At 35.3% G+C, this 20,959-nt stretch overlaps 1 protein-coding gene across 1 annotated transcript; it reads left to right on the top strand.

Annotated features, from left to right (window-relative positions):
* The first annotated feature begins 785 nt into the window (after positions 1 to 785).
* On the top strand, positions 786 to 1,149 carry LOC119626210 (cytochrome c oxidase subunit 7C, mitochondrial-like). The gene has a single exon (XM_038004432.2). The coding sequence runs from the start codon at positions 868 to 870 to the stop codon at positions 1,057 to 1,059; it is 192 nt and encodes a 63-aa protein (XP_037860360.1). The 5' UTR covers positions 786 to 867; the 3' UTR covers positions 1,060 to 1,149.
* The last annotated feature ends 19,810 nt before the right edge of the window (positions 1,150 to 20,959 follow it).

Below are 20,959 nucleotides of genomic sequence, written 5' to 3'. Positions count from 1 at the left end.
GGTGAAAGTATGGTAGAATCAAGGGATTTAAGGTATACATGGGAGTGGAACATTGTTGGAGTTGAAATGACAGGAAATAAACACAAAAGAGTCTAGAAGATGGCACAGGGCAGGATGTTTGAAATTGTACTGTGGAGGGGTGCCGCTCTTGACAATAATAAGGTAACAGGATGACTGTGGGACTGAGGGGACTGAAATTGTGTAGAGAGCAAGTTACTTGAAGGAGACAGGGATCTAAGGCACTACAGATGAAGAAATAATCTATGTAAATACTATGGTCATCAAAACCAAAGAATAGTGTTGGAGAGAGTTATCAATCAACCTGGTGTTTAAAGTATTTGGGAAGTGAGTCTTGTTAGTACCTGCGAGATTGACAGATGGCTACAACATAGAAGACAGTGGGTGATCTGGTCTATAATGACATTGCAAACAGAGACTTTTTTAAAAAAAAAATACATGAGGAAAATGATCTGGAAGTGGCAACATGGAGTATGAAAGAAATATACCCTATCTCCAGAAAACATGTTCTGAGAGATTTGAAAGAGAAAACAGCTACCATTTGAGAGGGATCTATAGACAACCGCATCATTAGAGAAGAACAAAAGGTCAGTTAGGGAACAAAGCTGAAGTTTGAGATTAATGGTGATTTTGGTAATGACGAAGCCACTTAAAATATCTTTTCCTTGAAGTGTAAAAGGCTTTAATGAATTTAAAAAGATAGAAATCATACAGAATATATTAGCCAGGAAATATATATAAAATCAATTACTTAAAAATATCTAGGTCGTGAAAACAAGGTCTTGGTGAGGTGCCGCCATTTCATCCGTCCTCGGTCTCTGCGCCTGTCGCAGAGCTTCCAGCAGCGCTATGTTGGGCCACAGCATCCGGAGGTTCACAACCTCTGTGGTCCATAGGAGCCACTGTGAGGAGGGCCCTGGGAAGAATTTGCCATTTTCAGTGAAACACAAGTGGGCGTTACTAGTTAAGATGTGTTTGTACTTTGGATCTGCATTTGCTGCACCCTTCCTTATAGTAAGACACCAACTGCTTAAGTCATAAGGATGTTTCAGTTCGTCCATTTAGCAGATATGAAGAGCATTTTAAGAGATACAGCCTATGGAAATAGATCAAACTCTAACTCATGGCATACTAGATATGTTTGTCAATAAACTTATGACATGAATGCTTAATGCCTCTTTTTTGAAATAGGGAATGTAATACTTGACCATTTGCCTACTTTATTAATTTGGGTAACATCCCAATATTACTCCGTGATTTAGCTTATTTAATGGTGTTAAACTGAGGTTATATTAAATTTTTGATTCCCAGGTCAGGATTTTGTTGGTAATTTATACAATAAAAGGGAAATACAAATTTAAAAAAATCTAAACATTTCTAAATAGTCAAAAATAAACCAACACATTTATAAATAATTAGAAGGGAAATTAGAAAATATTTCAGCATTGAATAGAAATAAAAGTAAAAAGTATCAAAATTTGTGTGATGAAGATAAGCAGAGCTTGGGGGGAGTTTGTGACTTTGAATGCTTATTTTAAAATAAAGAAAAATTTCACATCAATGATTTTAATTCTCAGTATTGGAAGCTAGCAAAAGAAAAATAAATCAAAATACGTAGAATGAAGGTATTAAAGAAGATCATAAAGCAATGAAATAGAGAATAGATAAGCAATAGAGAAAAGTAGCAAAGACAAAAAATAGATATATTAACCTTTTTTTTTCTCTTCAACAAACGTCACTAAGAAACTGATAGTAAGTTACTTTCTGGGAGAGAATTTTTCAGTACGTATATCTCAGTACTTTTATATTTAGAATAAACAAAGAAGTATAAAAATTTAAAAATAAGAAGACAAAAAATACAATGAACAATAAGCCAAAGATTAAGAAAATACTTCACAAAAGAAGATATATGGATGACTGGTAAGCATATGCAATATGTTCAATGAATTTAGTTAATTCAAATCACAGTGAGATACCACTACATATCCACTGGAATAATCCAAAAGATGAACAGTGTTCAATCACTATCAAGTGCTGCCAAAACTGAATTATTGAAACTCATTGTTGAAGGCAGTATAAAATTTTGCCTACTCTGAAGAGTTGTTTAGCTGTAGTTTATAAAGTTCAACCTACACATGCCATAGGACCAAGAAATTATACAAGTAGTTATTTACCCAAAAGAAAGAAACACATTTATCTATTTAAAAAAAAAAAAAAAAAAAAAAAAACCTTGTATACAAATGTTCATAGAGGTTTGGGAAAAAAGGAACTCACATGTCAACAAGGTAAACTGTAGTATGGATAAACTTTAGTATGTTCATATAATGGGTCACTACTTATCTATGAAATTATATCAGTTACCAAGATATACAGCAACATGGAAGAATCACAAAAACATTCCAAGTGAAAGTAGCCAGATACATAAGATTATCTACTGTAAATTTCATTATATGAATTACTAAACAAGTACAATTAATTTAAAGTGATGGAAATCAAATCAATGTTTGCTTGGAGAGAGGAATAGGAGTCATTTGGATTGAGAAGGGGCATGAGCGAACTTTTTGGGATGACAGAAATTTCTGTATATTGATTAGCACAATGTTTACACAGTAGATACACTTGTACAATTTGTCAAACATTAATGTTAATGTACTTAAATGAAGTTAAAAAATGAATAGCTTGACATTTATTTTACTGCATATCATGGAAATCAGCAAGAAAAAAAAACATTGTTTTAAGAAGATAAAAACGTTTTTTGTTTAGTGCTTTTAGTAATTCTTAGGTAATTTCAGATGATGAACAGCTTTGTTTAATACCTTATGGCATTTTCACAAACAATGCAACATTATTTTTAAGGACATTTCTATTAACTTGATAAAGCAGATTAGTTTTTAATGAAAATATGTCCTTTGGTTCTAAAATATGTCTAAAGAAAAGTTTGTATTTTGTAAACTTATTTCTTATTCTCTCTTGGTGGCTAATGAGCTTTAATTAAGTTTAATTACAAAGTTTATCATAATGACAGAAAAGTATATAATCTTTTTCATCTCTACACCTCATCCTAATTCTCTCAGGAAAAAAAAAAAATTGGTTTGTCTTCTAAGGAGTAGGGAGTAGAGGTACATATGATGATTGAATAAAGCAACATTTGCTATATACATTTCTTTATATATATTTCAATTAAGGGGCTTTCATTATCCTTGGACCAGCAACATAATACAACCACGAATAATTATTTTTTGTTTCCGAAATCATTTCTGCTTTTAAGAAGTTTGTACTCTCATAGCTGACTTTTTATTTTTATTTTTAAACTTTCTGTTTGTTGGTTGCACAAGATTATCTTATTCTGAAAGCTTTCCTTTTCTTTCTCACCAACCAATCCCACATGCGTGGTGGGTGTGGTATTGGAAACGAACTTCATAATCTTTCTGGATCTACTCAGTGTATAAGATGTCTTGTTTCCTCTGCTTGTATTCCACAAACTATCTTCCTCATCTTATTTACTGAAGCTTCTCTGTCCTTAAGTAGATGAGATCATGTTTATGCTTCAGAAAGCTCTTTCTGCTCTAATTGGATGTTTGTGCTCTCATTTTAATCTTTTCCCTTTAATCTCCCAATGTAGCTCACCCTACAAAATATTTCCCTATTACCTTGTTTGGGCGGCGGGGGGACACCAGATAAGAAAAGGTGTTTTTATTTAATTTAAAATAAAAATCTCTTAGGATTAATGAGACCATATTTTGTCTAACACAGTATAATTGTGTAATAACTATTCATGGGACTAAAGAAAAATTAATGTTGTAAATATTCTTTCTAAAAACAATTATTATGTTATCTATATTGAAATGAATTTCAATATATGGGAATAGTGAGGTCTGGAAAATTGATACTTTCAAAGAGCATCATGAAAATGACTTTTTGACACAGCGAGCAAATTCATAAGGAAATCTAGCAAGATTTGAGATAATGATGAAGGATTTTTTTTGTTCCTTAGTTCAGCTAAAATCCAGGTTCTTGTCACACGACTAGGGAGAATTAGGCAGGCGCCCGGAAATATTGAAAGGTAAAGAGAGTAGAACAGGCCAACAGGCTCCCACCTCACAGATTGAATACCAGGCCACCACACACAGCTGAAGAGTCCGGGCTCCTCCCTGCTATACTAGGTGAGAATTCCCCGTGACTCCACCAACTCTCCCAGCGCGCAGGCGGGCCGCCAGCCCTTTGTGGGCGCCCAGAAACAAGGTCCTGGGCAGGTTCCCTTATCTGCACAAGAGCATCTGATGTGAACACTTGTGGGGCGGATCAGAGATTCTCCGGAGACCCTCGCTTATCTGCCTCCTGCATCTATCAATAGGATCATCCTAGGAAAGAGAAATTTGTATTTTCTCCATAAACACAATGAAAAGTTTTGTCAAATGGATAAATGATGTTTTTTGCTTGTGGTTGTGTCATTTACAAGTTTGAACAACGAACTAAAATATCTGCTTTTTTCTTTAGAGCTCAAGCAAAGAGAGGTCGGAATTTTATACCTCAGTGGACCCAATTTCGGCATGACATTAGAATCAGAGTAACATTTCATTAAAAAGAAGAAAAGAAGTGGGAGAACCTAACAACAGAATAGGTCATAGCATTCCTTTATATCTGAACAACAACAACAGCAAAACAACAAAAAACGCTTTTGAAATGTTGTTGTTTTCTTATTTTCATAGGAATATAGAAATCTCCTTTTTGGTTAAAGCCCATTTTGTAGACTCAGTAGAAAATTCGGACCTATTAATTTCAATAGCTCTGGTCTTTGGGGTTCTGGTTATAACAAGTTAAAAACAAGCATATATATATATTTTGTTTTTGTTTTTCCTGCTGAATGCTACAGATGGATTGCGCCTCTGACAGTTTATAACTCTCTGTTAAGAAACTAATTTTCAGTATCATTTATAGCAATCAGAATAGATATTCTTTGGCAGAATGGATGATCTGTATTTATGGCTGAATTAGACAATGATTATGTGTGTTTTCATCATTGCTCTTGCTCCATGCCCTGATGAAGTTACTGAAAGAAGATTCCTATTCACCAGGTAGGAGAGTGTGACATCACTGATCACTGGAAACATCTGACTTCCGGCTGACTATCACAACCTCTCTGGGGAAATTCTGACGTGTTTCCAGGGACATTCAAAGCCCTCCTTTGTGTGTAATCAGCCAACCTGTAAACTTCCATGTGTAGGAACTGCACAATTAAACCATATAATATAAGAAGCAAAACATGATTAGAGTAAGGTGAAGATATGTAGTCCATACCCTGCCTCACATCCTGAAGGTGTCACACCAGGTCATGTGAAAATTGGGAAACCTGTGAAAAAAATTTCAGCATAGTGTTCTTTCTCATTATATTTTACAATACTGGTAATACTCATTATCTTCACTATATTAACTAATATCAGTTGAATGTTCACTATGTGCCAAGCACTATACTAAGCACTTTCTACGAATTATCTTAAGTAACACTGGCAAGAACACTGTGTCAGCTTCCCATAAGGCTTAAAGTTGTTATTTCTCTCTCCTAGTCTGCACCTGATGTCATCATCCCTAAGAAAGCTTCCAGTCAGGGTGAGGTACAAGATAAACACTTGTTCCCTCCTGGATCGCAGTCATAGCGATTATCACTATGGCTGAATTCTCCTGTGGAACAGTGCTCATGCATGTATCTCTTTCACAGAAAGGGAAAAGTAAACTCAGGGGAACTGAGTTTACCACCAACTAGTGTATGACCTCTTTCTTAACCTTTTTCACACTCCTACTTCCTTACCTGTAAAGGGAAATACTATTTTTTATCTTATAGACCTAAACTTTTATATATTAGGAATTGAGGAATGCAAGTTAGTGCCTTCAGCTCAAAGCATTTCTTCCATTACCCAAATGAGACCATAATAAAAGAATAATTTTTGCTTAAAAATATTTTCCCTTTCAAAATCTTCTCATAAACACATATTAGAATGTTTCTTTGCCCCCAGATAATTATGACACTTTAATTTATAACTCTCTATGAACATAGTTTCCTGGGGTGATGATATTAGGGGGCAGAAAGAAGAACCAAAAAAGGGGCGAGTAGTACTGACGAGGGAAAGTACACACACACACATTTTATCTATGTAGAAAAACATTGGTGCAATGTCTATAGCACACCTTTCTGGCTTATCTGATCCTAATTATATGGTAGCCATTTTACAACTCTGGAAGTTATATATAACTGATAACCATGCAAAATAGTGTGTGTATGTGTATATGCAAATGAATACTGGCTAGTGGAGAGAAGAAACCCTAACCCCAGGAACTACCATCTTTGTTTCCATTTGTACACTCATTTTAGTACTCCTGTCTATAAGTGTGTCTGTCCTTGGAGTCTCCTTTGAACTGGTTATAACACCTCACCAGTTGCCTCATTAGTGAGTTATTTAAATATCTTTAACGTTTGATTGTTTTTATATCGGTATGAAAGTCATGACTCTTACCTTGTTCGAAAATTACCCTTTAACACTCAAGTCTCAGTTCTGGTTGTATCTACCTTTGGACATGTTCGATGCACACATCTTTAATGAGCTGAGCCTCTACTTGAGCTTGCCCATGTCAGGTGCTGTGGTAGACAATAGAAACAGCAAACACATTATCCCACACAGAGAAAGAAAAATGGCTGACTCAGAAAAATAATTCGTTTCCTGTAAACCTCTCAGCCTCTTTTGTTCTTTCTTCTTTGCTTGCTTGCTTTCTGTCTTATGAAGTAAGACAAATGAGATGATTATTTCATTATGATGAATGATACAAGCATAGGTAGATTGCCTCTCATTTATAATAAAATTGATAAAGTATTTAAGCTAAAAAGATTATTTTTCAATGCTACAAAGATTAAATATCCTTCCTTATCAAAAGGGGAGAAAAGTGACACACCACTTTGTTCTGATCGAGATTTTTACTATAAAAATCTCAAAAAGAATTCCAAGGAGACAGAGTGGAGACTGATTTGGTGACTTATTCTATGTAGACAGGAAGAGAGTAAGAATCTGAAAGTAACCATGGTACAAGACTGCCAATAATTGGTTCACTCACCATTGCCTGGGCTGACAGGTGAATTAAATTGAAAGATATGCCTGCCAGGTATTTGGAAGACTTTCTTCTTCTCACCCCATTATATGCTTTGAACTTTATGTTGTGTCATTGTGACAAAATAAAGACTCGCAGAGTAAAAAGCTAGCCTTTAACTCGACAATTTAAACCATTTCTTACTTTATTGTAACACTCTATGTATTTTCTAACTATAAAGAGAGATAAAAACCATCACAGGGTGGACACATTAAATAATTTCTATTAAAAGTGGACATGACCCATTACTTTCACTGTGGCCTTTATTTTTCTGCATCTAGAGATTTAATTTTATGGGAATTGTAGAATAACTATGGTGCCATTATAAAATCTCAAGTACGAAAACTATGACTACAAAAGCAAAGTGTAAAATTTGATACCATTATCTGAATGTTTTCTCTCCATTTATTCAAATTTTCTCACTGGTATAATTAATCAAATTCAAAAAATATTTATCAAACCTTTGACCCTGAGGATATGGCAATAAATAAAAGACACATAGTCTTTGCATTCATGATTTTATATTGTAATTGAGGATTTAAGTTTAAATCTAAATATAATAGTTTTTAAGTTAAAAATAAATTTGAAATAGGCAAACAAAATTCATACATACGAATACTTACATAAACAAAACTCTGACAGTAGGTCAGTGTTATGCAGATAATTAAGATAAGGTGATGTTTAAATAGTAATTGTTGTATATTACACCAAGCAGGAAAGGTCTCTTCAGGAGAGTCTTTCATTTAAGCTGTGATGAAAATGACAGAAAAGGACACAGTCCAGCAAACTGAGATGAAAGCTTCCCTGAAGCAAAAGGACAGCTAGGTAAAAGATAGTTGAAATATGTTCAATATATTGTTCAAACTAATTGTACGTTTAATATATATTTAGATCTATATATAAAAAATTGAGAAGGCTACCTCATACTCAGAATGACTACTAACAATAAAATAGAAAATAACATGTTGAAAAGGATAGAAAGAGGTTGGAACCCTTGTACAGTAAGTCTTCACTTACCATCGTAGATTGTTCTTGGAAACTGTGACTTGGCACAAAACAAGATAATGAAACTAATTTTACTATGGGCTAACAGATATAAACAAGGGGTGACTTTCCTACAGCATATTTCTGGTCACAGAAACATTATGAAACTTCTCAATAAAGCCCCCAAACACTTCTCACATTAAACACTGGAATAAAACGTGGGCTATACATGCATTTAAGACATTAGTACAAACAAGTAAGGTCATTATTTACCCACTTATTTCAGTTCAGTGTCATGGGTTCAGTTCGGTATCATGAGTCCCCGAGGCTCAGAGACCAAGGCAGGAACGCGCTCTTGACAGGAGGCCATTGCCTCCTAGGGTGCACTATCACACACCCCCACACTCACTCACACTGAGACCACATAGATGCACCAATGAACCTAATGTTCATAGCTTTGGGATGTGAGAGGAACCCAGAGTACCTGAGAAAAAAAAAAAACCCATGCAGACATAGAGGGAACGTGCAAACTCCACATGGCCTTGGCAAGGAATAGATTTTTCTATTCTCATCTACATTATAATAAAATGACGTTGAACGAAATGCTGAGATTGGTCACACTACAAAGGGAATGATCTTAGCACTACGGAACTGTGCATTTAAAAAATAGTTAAGATGGTAAATTTTATGTGATGTATATTTTACTACAATTAAAAAAATGGAAATGTCTAAAAGAGAAATATAAAGCTGTTTTTTAAGAGAAGAACATGCTATTTAATTTAATATATGCCCATTTTTTGGTTTATCGGCTTTTAATTTAGAGAGAAGCAGCTAACACAAGAGTCTTAGGAGACACAGCAATGAAAACAAAGCCATTCCCGAGAAGCTGCCTTATCACAAGGTGGACAGGGAGAACCATGTTCAGGGTTGCTGTGTTCGTTCTTCTTCCCAAGAATGTCCACTACCTGAAGGTGAAGCTTTGATTTGACGTATTCACCGTTGTGTCCCAACACCTAGCACAGAACCTGACAAATCATGGACACTCAAGAAATATTTGTTCAGTTAATTAGTCTGTTAATAAAGAGACTAAGGGTATTGCCATTGGCTCAAATACTAATCTGTTCACCTTTTTCTCTTTTTCCATTTTGAGGACTATAGCTCAGGGTTTTATATAAAATGCACACAAATCAAAAGAATGAGACTTTTTTCTTTTCTTAACCTTTTTTGTCTATGAGAAGGGAGGAAAAAGTGATCACGGAAGGCTAGATGATGATAATAAGTTAGATCAAAATGTCAAGGTGTTTTAAAAAGTAGTAAGCAATAGTACTAAGAACTCAAATGAAGATAATGTCTAGAGAAAATAAAGTTTAGTGTTGGAACTTTTCAGCTGAGAGTATGCAGAACTTTAAGAGGACTTCTCATTGTCTAAGACTCAGCATTGAGGCCACTCCTTACTGTCAGAGCTGACAGTAAGGACTTAAATTTGGAAACCTAGAGCCTCAGGACTGAAGTGAAGAGAGTGTGGGGAAGAAGAATGGTGGGGATTAACCCTGGGGATTTTTTGAAAACTGGGATATTTTGATAGTAGCAGATATTTAGTTAGAGATAACTGATACTTCATTGAAGAATCACAAGGAAGTCTCTATTTGGTACAAAAATATGACATTTCCCTAATCTGGATTAAAACTTCCATATTTTTAATAGAATGGTAGTTCTCAAAGTTTACAAAGATAGGTATCTGAGAAACATCCATAAATTTCAGATCCCGTGTCTCTACCCAGACAGCGTTATCTTGAATCAGTTTTTATTTTTTATTTTTTTAGACGAAGTTTCACTCTTGTTGTCCAGGCTGAAGTGCAATGGTGCAATCTTGGCTCACCGCAACCTCCACCTCACGGGTTCAAGTGATTCTCCTTCCTCAGTCTCCCTAGTAGCTGGGATTACAGGAGTGTGCCACCACATCCAGCTAATGTGTGAGGTGAAACAGTATGACCAGCATGCTTTAACTCCCATTTGTAGACAGGTAGGTTATTTCTACATTCATCTGTAGCAAAAATATTAGATTAAAATATTTGTAATACTTGTGGTTTAAAACTATACTGCATATAGCACAATTTATAATTGATAAGATATGGAACCAACTTAAGTGACCACCAACCAACGAATGGATAAAGAAAATGTGGTATGTATACATCATGGGTTACTACTCAGTCATAAAAAGAAACAAATAATGTCTTTTGCAGCAACTTGGATGGAGCTGGAGATCCTAAGAGAAGTAACTCAGGAATGGAAAACCAAATATTTATGTTCTCACTTACAAGTGGGAGCTAAGCTATGAGGATTCAAAGGAATAAGACTAATATAATGGGCTTTGGGGACTCAGGGATAAAGGTTGGCAAGTGTGTGAGGGATAAAGGACTATATACTGGGTACAGGGTACACTGCTCAGGTGATGAGTGCACCAAAATCTCAGAAATCATCCCTAAAGAATGTATTCATGTAACCAAACACCACCTGTTCCCCAAAAGCTACTGAAATAAAAATAAAAATTAAAAAATATATACTGCATATATTATGAATATTATATATTATATACCTACCAATATATGAAGTATAGTTGTGAGTATATGTTGTATGGCTATATGTTACATATATATTTACAAACGTGCATATATGCTTATGTACATATATATCCTTATGTATATCTATCATCTACCTATTTCCAACAGATTTGCACTGCAAAAATATACCAGGTGCCACGTACTATGGAAACAGAAATAAAATAATAAACAAACAAACATGGAGTTGACATTTTAGTGGTTTCAAAAGTCAGTAAACAGGTTTATGCTTAAATAATATGCCTGGTGATAAGTGCTATAAAGAAAAAAAAAGTGCAATAAGAAAAAGAGAAAATTGAGGATGGTACTATTTTTAGACAAAGAGGTGTGTACAATTTAAATTTTGATAAATTCTGTCAAATTTTTCTTATTAATGCTCTAGTTTAATGTCTTCTCATTGTCACTGAAGTTCTTCAATATTACTATGAGCTGTCTGAATATAAACTCCTGCTGTCTTTCCCTCCCTCCCTCCCTCCCTCCCTCCCTCCCTCCTTCCTTCCTTCCTTCCTTCCTTCCTTCCTTCCTTCCTTCCTTCCTTCCTTCCTTCCTTCCTTCATTCCTTTCTTCCTTCCTTCCTTTCTTCCCTCCTTCCTTCCTTCCTTCTTTCCTTCCTCCCTCTCTCCCTTCCTTCCTCCCTTCGTCCTTCCCTTCCTTCCTTCCTTTTTTTCTTTCTTATTTTTCTTTCCTTTTTTGCTTCCCCATTATAGTCTCTCTTTTTTCACTTTACTGATACATTCCAAAAAATAGTAGATAAGCTAGATATCAATTTGGATTATAAACTTGTATTTATTGGGCTTTCTCTGAAGTCCTCCAATGAGACCTGAGAAGAGATATGCTTTGCTTTTACTGTATATCCCTGGTTCATGGGGACTAACTATCAAAGAAGGCTTTATGGTAATTTCCTGATCATGGACTGCTGTGTATGTCATTATATGTGTGTTTTCTCGAAGACTTAGACCCCAAACTCCTATGAAGGCAGATTTGATATTACAGATTTGCAAACAAATCATTTTTTCCTACTCAGAGCAAAGGTCAAAACAGATTAGTTTCCTTGTTATCTCTTTTGCTGGACTGCCTGGTTTTTCTGAACATTGTCTCTGATGGTGTTGTCATTAAACTGTTTGAAATTCATGCTTGGATCTGATCCAAATCTAAATTGCAGGAGCCAAAACTTACATCCTTTCCTCATGTCTAATACAATTCTAGCTCTGGATTGCCAGGATTAGTTCAGCCATAGCATCAATGATGGTATTACTTGGTTTTGATCTCCCTTTTTGGTTTCGACCTTTGTTGTCATATGAGCTCAGCTATACACTTAAAATATATCATCATTATTAGAGATTTTGTATTAGGATGATTTTCAGGATATCTAGTCTGACAATACTTGTAAGAATTGAAGTGCTAGACACTTTTCTGTATATTATAAATTTTCAAAAATAGAAATAAAGTGTTGTTAGCTATGCGCATTTGTTTTACCTAAAAAATACAGTGCTTTGAAATGAAAAGCTAATTGATACTAACAAGATATCTAGACTGTTTTACTGACAGAAAGAAAAGACGAAACTGCTAATACTAGACTGTAAAACCAGCTAAGGAACTATGGTCCAATTTGCTGTTCTTATCTATTTCTCCTCAATTTTATGGTACAAAAGTCAACCAGTTTCTCATATTTTTTTTCCCAACATATTCAGGTACATGTAAGAGATTTCAAATATAGCTTAACTAGTGTCTCATCCAGGAAAGTCGACGTTGACATGATATTCTGATTCTGCAAACAAGGATCTACCTCTGTTGGGAACACAGGAGATTTCTGGATGACACCAACTGCTCAAATATTTCAGTGGGGACAAATGTGTCAGGAAAGGACACAGAAATGTAGCTTCTGTGTGTGTGTGTGTGTGTGTGTGTGTGTGTGTGTGATTTCATCTCTGGAAAATCAGTCATAACTGAATTAATTGTTTCAAAATGTGGTTCTAATTCTATCAATCACATATTTAAAAGCCTCTAATGTCTTTTTATTGAAATCAGAATAAATCCCAAATTTCTCACATGGTCTGGCTCCTGTCTGCCTCATCAAGCTCATTTCTTATCACTCTGTCCCTCATTTACTAGTCTCCAGCCACATTGAAAACACATCAGGGATTTTGCATTGTAGTTCTGTTTTCCTGATATGGTCTTTTTTCAGATCTTCACGTGAACACCGAGATTCAGTTCAGTTGTTGACTCTTCAAAAACTCCCTCCAAGGATACGCTATCTAAAATACAGACAGCATGTTTCTAGCTCCACTCACGGTTTTTGGTGGGGTTCGTTATTTATTTATATGCTGGCAAATTTTATATATGACTCTCTTTAGAGGATTTAAGTTCTGTAAAGTCAAGAACTTTGTCTTTCTTTTTTGTTTTCAACTCTGTATTTTCAATTCCTAGAATGCTATCTATCACATAGCAGATGTCCAATAAATATTTGCTGAATAAATAAGTGAGTGGATGTTCCGGAGACATTATCCCAAGTGTTTCTGATACCCTCTTAGTGCAAAGCCTGCTGAGGTCAGGAAGAATTACTACCTTTTTTATTTTTATTTTTTATTTTTTTTGAGATGGTCTCTCATTCTTTCGCTCAGGCTGGAATGCAGTGCCGTGATCTGGGCTCACCGCAACCTCCACCTCCCAGGTTCAAGCAGTTCTCCGCCTCAGCCTCCTGAGTAGCTGGGATTACAGGCGCCTGCCAGTATGCCCAGCTAATTTTTTGGATTTTTAGTAGAGATGGGGTTTCACTATCCTGGCCAGGCTGTTCTTAAACTCCTGACCTGGTGATCCACCTGCCTCAGCCTCCCAAAGTGCTGAGATCACAGGCGTGAGCCACCGCCCTGGCCAAGAATTACTATTTATAGATCCCCTACACGGTTCTACTTTCACATCTTTTATTTACCAGAAAAAAAAGTGTTCTCTTCTTATTTTTAATATCTTTATTTTATTATTTTTTTGGAGAAAGGATCTTGCTCTTTCACCCAGCCTGGAGTATAGTGGTGTGACTTCTCTGGCTCAGACAATCTTCCCACCTCAGCCTCCAAGCAGTTGGGACTACAAAATATTAAAAAACAAATACTGATTAGTTGGGCATGATCTTACTATGTTGCTCAGGCTAGTCTTGAACTCTTGGGCTCAAAGGATTCTCCTGCCTTGGCCCCCAAAATTCTAGGATTACAGGTGTGAGTCACCACGTGTGGCACCTTACTTTTTAATGCATATATTCTGTCTTATAACCTGGAGAATTTTAGAACCTGTTTCATCCAAAGAAATTAATCTAATTTCTTTGCAGCCATTCGGGCAGAGCCAAAGGTGAATAAGATAGTCCAGTTGGGGCAATATGTGAATGTCCATTGATTAAGTCGTACAACTATACCTGTAAGAGATCTAGAGCCTTTAGAAATAGCCTTGGAGAGTATGGAGTGCAAATTTAGTGTTCACTATTACAAGAACTATCTGCATATGTGCCTGTGGGTCTCCTTGGAAGTGATGGTTGAATGAAAGTTTTCCCAGCCTAATTATGAACAAGGTGAAAAATCAAAAGCAGAAGAACATATAGAGCTAAAGCGTAAAACAAGGAATCAAGTATAAGTATCAGGAAAGGGTCTGTGGGCTCATTGTTTTGAGAGGACTGTCTATAGAGAAGACAACCAACAAAACTGAGTGAATGTGTGGTTTGCAACTGACAGTGTTTTGAGTTCCATGACTTTGAATGAGCTCAATAAGGAGGCTTCAACTTTGCAGAATAATAATTATAGAAAAAAAAAATGCCAGAAGGAGATGTGATTGGAGTCTTCCATGGTTGCTGTTAGTTAGCATTAGGCTTATCCTTTAGTCCAGTGATTCTTAACTGGGGGCAATTTTGGCCCCCTGAGGGGTGGAAGGTCTTTCTGGTAATGTCTGGAGGGTTTCTTTGATTGTCACACCTCAGAGGTGCTTCTGGTACTGGGAAGGTGGAGGCCAGAGGTGCTGCTAAAGATCCTACAATGCACAGGGCACAGCCCTTTACAACAAATAATTATGCAGTCCACAGTGTCAAATAACATTAGCTGAAATTGAGAACCCCTGCTGTAGGCAGTGACCGCTTCTTGGAGGTTTTGAGAATGGAGTGACACATGGAAAGTATTCTCTTAGTCAAGGTTCCTTCATTGTCTGTGACAGAAGCCATCTTATGCCAAAAGGAGGCTTTATTATTAGAATGGAAGCATGTCTCATGAACCTCCAGAGAAGGAATTCAAACAAGCCTTTAGGAGAAACTCAAACCACAAAAACAGCGAGCAATCAGAGAAACTTCCTTCTATTTTTCTCTCTGTCAGGCAGTCTTCATTTTTGTCACTCTCTCGACTGCCTTTACTGAAAGCTGTTTCATGAAGATGTCAGAATCTAACTGCCTCATACCTCCCAGAATTAAATGCTACTTTGTCATCCACATCGATAATTTATTATTATCACTATGCTCTCTCTTGGTATATTAAGAATAAAGATCTTTCCAGCCTAATCTGGGCTTTGAAAATCCAATTCTCTACTGGGTCTTTCTCTTATTACGCAGACAGGAGCTGAGAGTCCCTATTTTCTCTTTCTAGCAGGAAACTGGAAATGAATCTTGCAAAACAGCCTGTGTCCATATGCAAATTTTTCAACTACAAACTTTTGCATACACACTGTTTACTCACCTGTGTAAGTTTGTTCAGTGTTTTCTGCTATAAGCTACTTGCGGGTCACTGTATAACCAGGGAACTATCACCTTTGATTATCCTGACATAAGCAGGCTATCTAGGGTAACTATGTACTAATAGAATCAAATTAGAATAGTAGGACACATTTTTATAAAAATTTATCTTATTCAGAAAAGATTAAATTGTGGATTGTGGATGAGTGAAATAGTTCAGGAACAGGCACCAGTCTGTGAACCGGTTTGAAAGACACTGACCCAGTCTGGCAATTTCAAAGGTGTGATCTGTGGAACATAGGGCTCAGGATAGTCGTCAAAAATAAATATTTTATGGTTGAACAGGTGTCCTGGGTTGAATTGTGTTCCCCTAAAAGATATGTTGAAGTTTTAACTCCAGGTACCTGTGAATGTGACTTTATTTGAAAATAAGATGTTTGGATATATAATCAAGTTCAAATGATGCCATTAGCGTGGGTCCTAATCCAACATGACTGGTGTTCTCACAAGAGAAGAGAAATTTGGACAAAGACAAATAGAGGAGAATGCCATGACACAGACGCAGAGGGAAGATGGTCATGGAAAGATGGAGACGGAGACTGGAGTTATGCTGCCGCAGCTAAGGAATGCCTAATGCTACCAGAAGCTGGAAGAAGCAAAGCCTGCACCCTCCCCTAGAGGGTATGGAAGGAGCATGGCCCTGCCAATATCTACATTTTAGACTTCTGGACTCCAGGACTGTGGGATAAGTTTCTGTTCTTTTAGGTAACCAGTTTGTCATCTTTTGTTACAGCAGTCCTAGGAAACTAATACAATATGTTTACAAAATTCTGCATGCTATTACAACCTCATCTCAGAGATTTCTCATTCATATTAGCATAAGGATTCTAAGACTTTCTGCTTTATTTTTTTGAAAATTAACTTTAATTCTAAATCTGAGATTTATTTCACCATGAAACACATTTTTACATGATATTTATAATCCTAAAAGCAAGAGTTCCTTGGATTGCTGTTGGGGATTTTTAATTTTTCTGTTCATTTTATAAATGAACAAGATTTGGGGGGTATAGGGGTGATAACTGTTGGTCCTAATTCTCTTTTACCTGGGTTTTACCCTGGTTTTTTACCATAACATTTTTTACCATAGCATAGCAGAGATGTAGGGAACAGACAAATGATAACAATAACAGAACCTAATTTACTTTTGAATGAATTGTTAAAATTGTGCAATTTTCTTCCAAGGACTATATCTCATATATATCTGGAATAAAAATTTAGATGGACACTTATAGATTTAGTCTTTTCATTCTTATTTTCAAACACCCTTAAAATAGTTAAGAAAAACATAATATAAAATAAAATACATATAAGGAATGAATTCCAGGTATTTCAGTTTCTATAATACTATATGAATAAAATACACAACTATGGAAATACCACAATATCATAAATCAGCTATTTATTCAATATCTCTGTATGGTATCAAAAATAATTTTACATGTTTGAAAAATCTGAATAAATACATATTAAATAATTATTAAAAATCCATAGCAGTATGTATTTTTTAAGAGCTAAAGTAGAATTTAGCACAGCACCAAGGCAATTATTTTATTTCCTCTCTGAATATGGAACCACTCAATATTAATAGTAGGAAAATTAATAGTAATCCAGAGCACTAGGCTAGATGATTGTTAATTACTAAGTAAAATTAAAATCTGAAAGCCCTATAATATTACTCCACTAAATGACATTATTTAAAACACTATCATTATAGTCAAGGGAAAACAACACTGAAATGTTGAACTCTGTTAATTTTATTTCAAATGATCAATGTCTCTTATGATCAGAGAGTTTATGTTAACACCAGGCTTCACATTTTCTTTTTCAGTGTATTAACCAAAAGGCTTCCAACTCCTTTTTAAGCACTAATGCTCCTTAGGGGAAATTTATACAGCCTACATTGGCAATCCAACACAGAAAAACTACAAAGGCGATGACACTTATCCTGAGAACCACAAAACTATTTGAATTAAACTAAAAATAAGACGAACCTGGGTCCTTCCTCCAAATAAGCCTAACTCAGGTTTGAAGTTGGCAAAACAACTTTGAGCTACATCAAAGTTAATTGGGAGGAGTTTTGCTTTTCCAGTAGAGTCGTGTACTCTCTTCAATTTAAGAACTTAAGAGCCTATGCTGAGTTCTAACCTCCTTCTCGAGCTACATTAAATTGAATGTTTTTTTCTTAATTTCTGACTAACTGATGTACAGATTCTCCATCTCTACTGCAATATTTAGACTTATGATTTGGCACAAATAGAGATACTTGCAATATATAGAATTTTTAGGAAGCAGAGACAACACAGTAAACAATATGTATTTGTTTAATGGACAATTTGCTGAGTTCTGTATTGCTCTTGCATTACAGATAAGAAACCTAAGATCAAGAAAATTTCATGAAATATGTTCAAGGTCTCTTGAGTCCCCATAACTGTGCTACTACATTCTTCTCAATATGCAATACTGCTTGAGGCTAGATGAGACTCAATGGATACTGTTTTCCAAAACCTCTTGGTCCGGTATTATTCAACGATAAGTTTGTATCACTTCCAAAATGGAAAAGAGCAATTTTTAATATAAATCTTTCTTTATTCATTGGTAACGGAATCCCAGTTTTATTTGGGCACTAGTCTATCCAAAAAGATTACATTTCTTAATTTTTCATACAGCTATATGTGGTCATGTGACTAAATTCCAGCCAATTATGTGATATTGGAAGTAATATCCTATTCCTGGGTATACAGCAAGATAGAAGAAAACTGGATAAGTAATGAATATGATTCTCTATGCCAAATCTGGACTATCTCCAGTCATTTTTTACATGCAATGAAAGCGCATTTCCATCATGTTAAATCATTACTCTGTATATGTGTATGGGTTTGAGTTTCAGAGTGGGCATTTTATATATATATATATGTAGCAGGATCTAATATTATCTCATTCAGCAATGTGAGTTTCTCCTAAAAGTCTATATATTCAATATGAAGACTCAGTCTCAGGCAATTATATTTTCTTTATCCTTTTCATATTTTGGAATTTAAAATACCTTTATCATATTAAAAAAAAGCTCAACATCACTGATCATTAGAGAAACACAAGTCAAAATCACAATCAGATACCATCTCACACCAGTCAGAATGACCATTAATGAAAAAGTCAAAAGATAACAGGTGCTGGCAAGGTTGGGGAGATAAAGGAATGCTTTTACACTGTTGGTAGTGTTAATTAGTTCAACCATTGTGGAAGACAGTGCGGTCATTCCTTAAAGACCTAGAGACAGAAATGCCATTTGACCCAGCAATCCCAATATTGGGTATATACCCAAAGAATACAAATCATCCTATTATAAAGATACATGCTCGGCCGGGCGCGGTGGCTCAAGCCTGTAATCCCAGTACTTTGGGAGGCCAAGATGGGCGGATCACGAGGTCAGGAGATCAAAATCATCCTGGCTAACACGGTGAAACCCCGTCTCTACTAAAAAATATGAAAAACTAGCCGGGCGAGGTGGTGGGTGCCTGTAGTCCCAGCTACTCGGGAGGCTGAGGCAGGAGAATGGCATAAACCCAGGAGGCGGAGCTTGCAGTGAGCCGAGATCGCGCCACTGCACTCCAGGCTGGGTGACACAGCGAGACTCCGCCTCAAACAAAAAAAAAAAAAAAAAAAAAAAGGTACATGCCCACATATGTTCATTGCAGCAGTATTAACAATAACAAAGATATGGAATTAACCTACATGACCAACAATGATAGAATAAAGAAAATGCGGTCCATATATACCATGGAATACTGTGCAGCCACAAAAAAAGCAAGATCATGTCCTTTGCAGGGACATGGAAGAAGCTGGAGGCCATTATCCTTAGCAAACTAATGCAGGAATAGAAAACCAAGTACTGCATGTTCTCACTTATAAGTGGCACCTAAATGATGAGAACACATGGATACAAAAGAAGAACGCGCACTGGGGCCTCTTGGAGGATGGGAGGAGGGAGAGGATCAGGAAAAATAACTAATGGATAGTAGGCTTCATACCTGGATGATGAAATAATCTCTACAACAAACCCCCACGACACACATTTACCTAGGTGGCAAACCTACACACCCCGCACAAGTGTCCCTGCACATAAAAGTTAAAAAATAATACAAATATTTTAAAAACTTTGTTTTATGAAATAATTTTAAACAATAAATGTTAGGTTTTTTGTTTACATAATTTGAAAAATTGAAAGTTGGCAAATCTATGAAATTCCAAAAATTTGTATTTTTGTATTTTACTAAAACGAAAAAATCTGGAGACAACCAATTTAGGTCATTTTTCATTTGCCAGCTTCACCAGATCAAAGAGAAATTTGAAACCTGCAGTTGATTTCATTAAGATTCTAAATAAAAGCCATCTGAACCAATAGCTTTATGTTTATTAATTTTTGCATATTTATACTGTTAATATGATTTCCTTAATAATGCAAAATTTTTTATTTTATTTTACTCAAGATTTAAATGCCAGACCTCTTATTATTAATGTTGACGATATTAATTGTGTTTAAAAGTCATACCATGAAATATAGGTCAATGGTTTATTAATTAGTGGCAATTTAGAATATAACAGTAAACAAAGCGAATAGAGTGACAATGGCCTAGATACTTGTAATTAAGCAATACATCCCTTCAAATGCTATTAGACAAAGCAATTCCATTTGCTTATGAGGCAAATGAAGTTGCCATTGTAAATATAACCTCTAACTATATTTGAAACAAATAGTGGTGAGTTTTGTTCTCTGTTGCTAAGCCTGACATTCTGGGACATCTGCTTTTTACTCTGACCACTGGCCATTAAGTATCTTTAAATACATTGATTGTATTTGCTGAAGGAACCAAACATATATTATATAAATGTATTTTTTTAAAAGTAATTTCCTTGGTCAAATTGTTTTAGTTTTATTATAGTTTTGGCTTTTAGAGAAATACTCAAAATTGCAGATTTAAAGTAACATGCCATTAAAGAGGCCTTGTGTATTTATCTACTTAAATAATATATATTTAATAAAATTCATAGTTAGATATCTTCCTGAGAAAAATGAAGAAACTGACTGAAATAAATTCAGAATCTTAATTAAAATTTTGTTCTCTTTTAGACAGTATTTTCTAATGTCATTTCATTTATTTGTTTATATATTTGTTTATAATTTATGAAAATAATAAAAATGTTCTGTAAACATTGATCATGTTAGGATTATGAGTAATTTAATTGACAATACTGTTAAATATAACTGATCATACCTTTTTAAAATAAATGTATGATCTATCTATATTTATTATCTGCTTTAAATGTTTACCAAACTTAACTTTCCATTGGACTGCTCACATTAAAGATAATCTTGACTTCATTAATGTGCACATTATCCAATTCATGCTGAATCCAAGAGTTATGATATTGAACAATATGCCTTGGGGTT

This window comes from Chlorocebus sabaeus, chromosome 20 (genome assembly GCF_047675955.1).
Source record: "Chlorocebus sabaeus isolate Y175 chromosome 20, mChlSab1.0.hap1, whole genome shotgun sequence".
In the NCBI taxonomy this organism is placed as follows: Eukaryota; Metazoa; Chordata; class Mammalia; order Primates; family Cercopithecidae; genus Chlorocebus; species Chlorocebus sabaeus.
This window is presented reverse-complemented; position numbering and strand designations above follow the sequence as displayed.

Coding starts and splice junctions, on each gene's coding strand:
- LOC119626210 (XM_038004432.2), top strand. CDS start 868: ATGTTGGGCCACAGCATCCGGAGGTTCACAACCTCTGTGGTCCATAGG.